Source organism: Phyllostomus discolor, chromosome 11, assembly GCF_004126475.2.
Source record: "Phyllostomus discolor isolate MPI-MPIP mPhyDis1 chromosome 11, mPhyDis1.pri.v3, whole genome shotgun sequence".
In the NCBI taxonomy this organism is placed as follows: domain Eukaryota; kingdom Metazoa; phylum Chordata; class Mammalia; order Chiroptera; family Phyllostomidae; genus Phyllostomus; species Phyllostomus discolor.
In genome coordinates, this window is record NC_040913.2 from 1536252 (window position 1) to 1537585 (window position 1334).

The following is a 1334-nucleotide window of genomic DNA, read 5'->3' on the forward strand; positions in this document are numbered from 1 at the left end:
AAAATAGCGACCTTGCCAAATCGCCCGTGAGAAAACTATTCTAGAGAATTACGAAGACGCTTTAACATGCGACACACGGGTCGACACATGCAACCCCGTGGCTTGTGCCCGTGAGCAGAGCCACGGCAGGCCCGGGCAAATGAACAGAGGAGGGGCCGCAGCGCCGCTGCTCTGCCGCTGACCGGCGGTCAGCCCGGAGTCCTTGCTGTCAGAGAAACAGGACGAGCGCTAACTAACAGTGAATCATGTGTATTTTAAAACCTGCGGGTGTAACTCACCTGAACATCTCACAGGGTTTCACAGGCCTGGTCACGGCGCTTGAGGACACAGGGAACGTGCTGTTGGCGTTGTGAGCGGGACAGGCCGGCGTCCGATTAACGATTAACGTGGCTTTCCCCCCCCTGGCAGCGATCCTTTTGGGCGCACCAGTAGCGCGCGGCTGAAGTTCGCTCTCTGGAGCCCCTAGTGGTCGCAGTGCGGCGGCGCAGGACGACCGTGAAGGCAGCATCCCGACACCTGGTCCCGCAGGAGGTTGCATGACCATGACCTCGCTGGGGGCCTCCGCGGAGAGAGGGACGGGCTTCCTGCCTCCACCATCGGGGCTCCGCCGCCCCGAGAGCTGCGAGGACACGTGGCCTAGGCGCCGCGATGCTTCTCCATCAAAAACTGCGACCCCGCCACGAAGCAGACCCACCTGCCTGGAGGGAGCGGCCTGCCCGGGGCGCTGCCCGTGTTCTCCCGCGGCGCCGAGGACGCACGTGGCAACGTGATCACGTGCAGTTTCCCTGTGACTTACTGTCACTTCTTTCTTTTTATGTGAATTTGTTTTTATTGTTGTTCAAGTACACCTGTCTCCATACCCTCCCCCCTCCCCACACCCCAGCCAGTCACTTGTTTCCAGGTGCTTTCCCCCCAGATTTGGCACTTGAGAGGGCCGCCCCTGCCCGTCGCCAGTCAGAGGGGTCACGGCAGTGTGAGGCGGGTGCTGGCCTGCCACCCGGGGCCGATGGTGCATCGCTGTGTTTGCTTTCGCACTTCCTGCCCCGCAGAGTGAAATGATAGCTGACAGCTCAAGTTTCCTTAGAATCTTTTGGCACAGACTAGGAGGTTTTATTTTTCTGTTTTTCATCTCCTCTCTAAAGGTAGGAGGAAAGGCTGCCTGAAAATAAGGGGAGAAAAATTTTTGTTTTATGGTTCCTTGAAATGTTCTTATGCACAGTGTGTTTTAGGATTAAATCCTCAGTTTCGTCCCTCCCCCCAAATGGTAACCTGCTTTTGTTTCATGAATGTGTATTCCCTCTTTCAGTAGTCCTGGGGGCGGGGAGTTTGAACTC

At 57.1% G+C, this 1334-nt stretch overlaps 1 protein-coding gene across 1 annotated transcript in view; it reads left to right on the top strand.

Annotated features, from left to right (window-relative positions):
* SOHLH2 (spermatogenesis and oogenesis specific basic helix-loop-helix 2) overlaps positions 1-540 on the top strand; it is a 14747-nt gene extending 14207 nt beyond the window's left edge. The window contains exon 11 of the mRNA XM_028526339.2: positions 433-540. Coding sequence (XP_028382140.1) covers positions 433-540 — 108 coding nt within the window. The remainder of the gene's footprint in view (positions 1-432) is intronic.
* The last annotated feature ends 794 nt before the right edge of the window (positions 541-1334 follow it).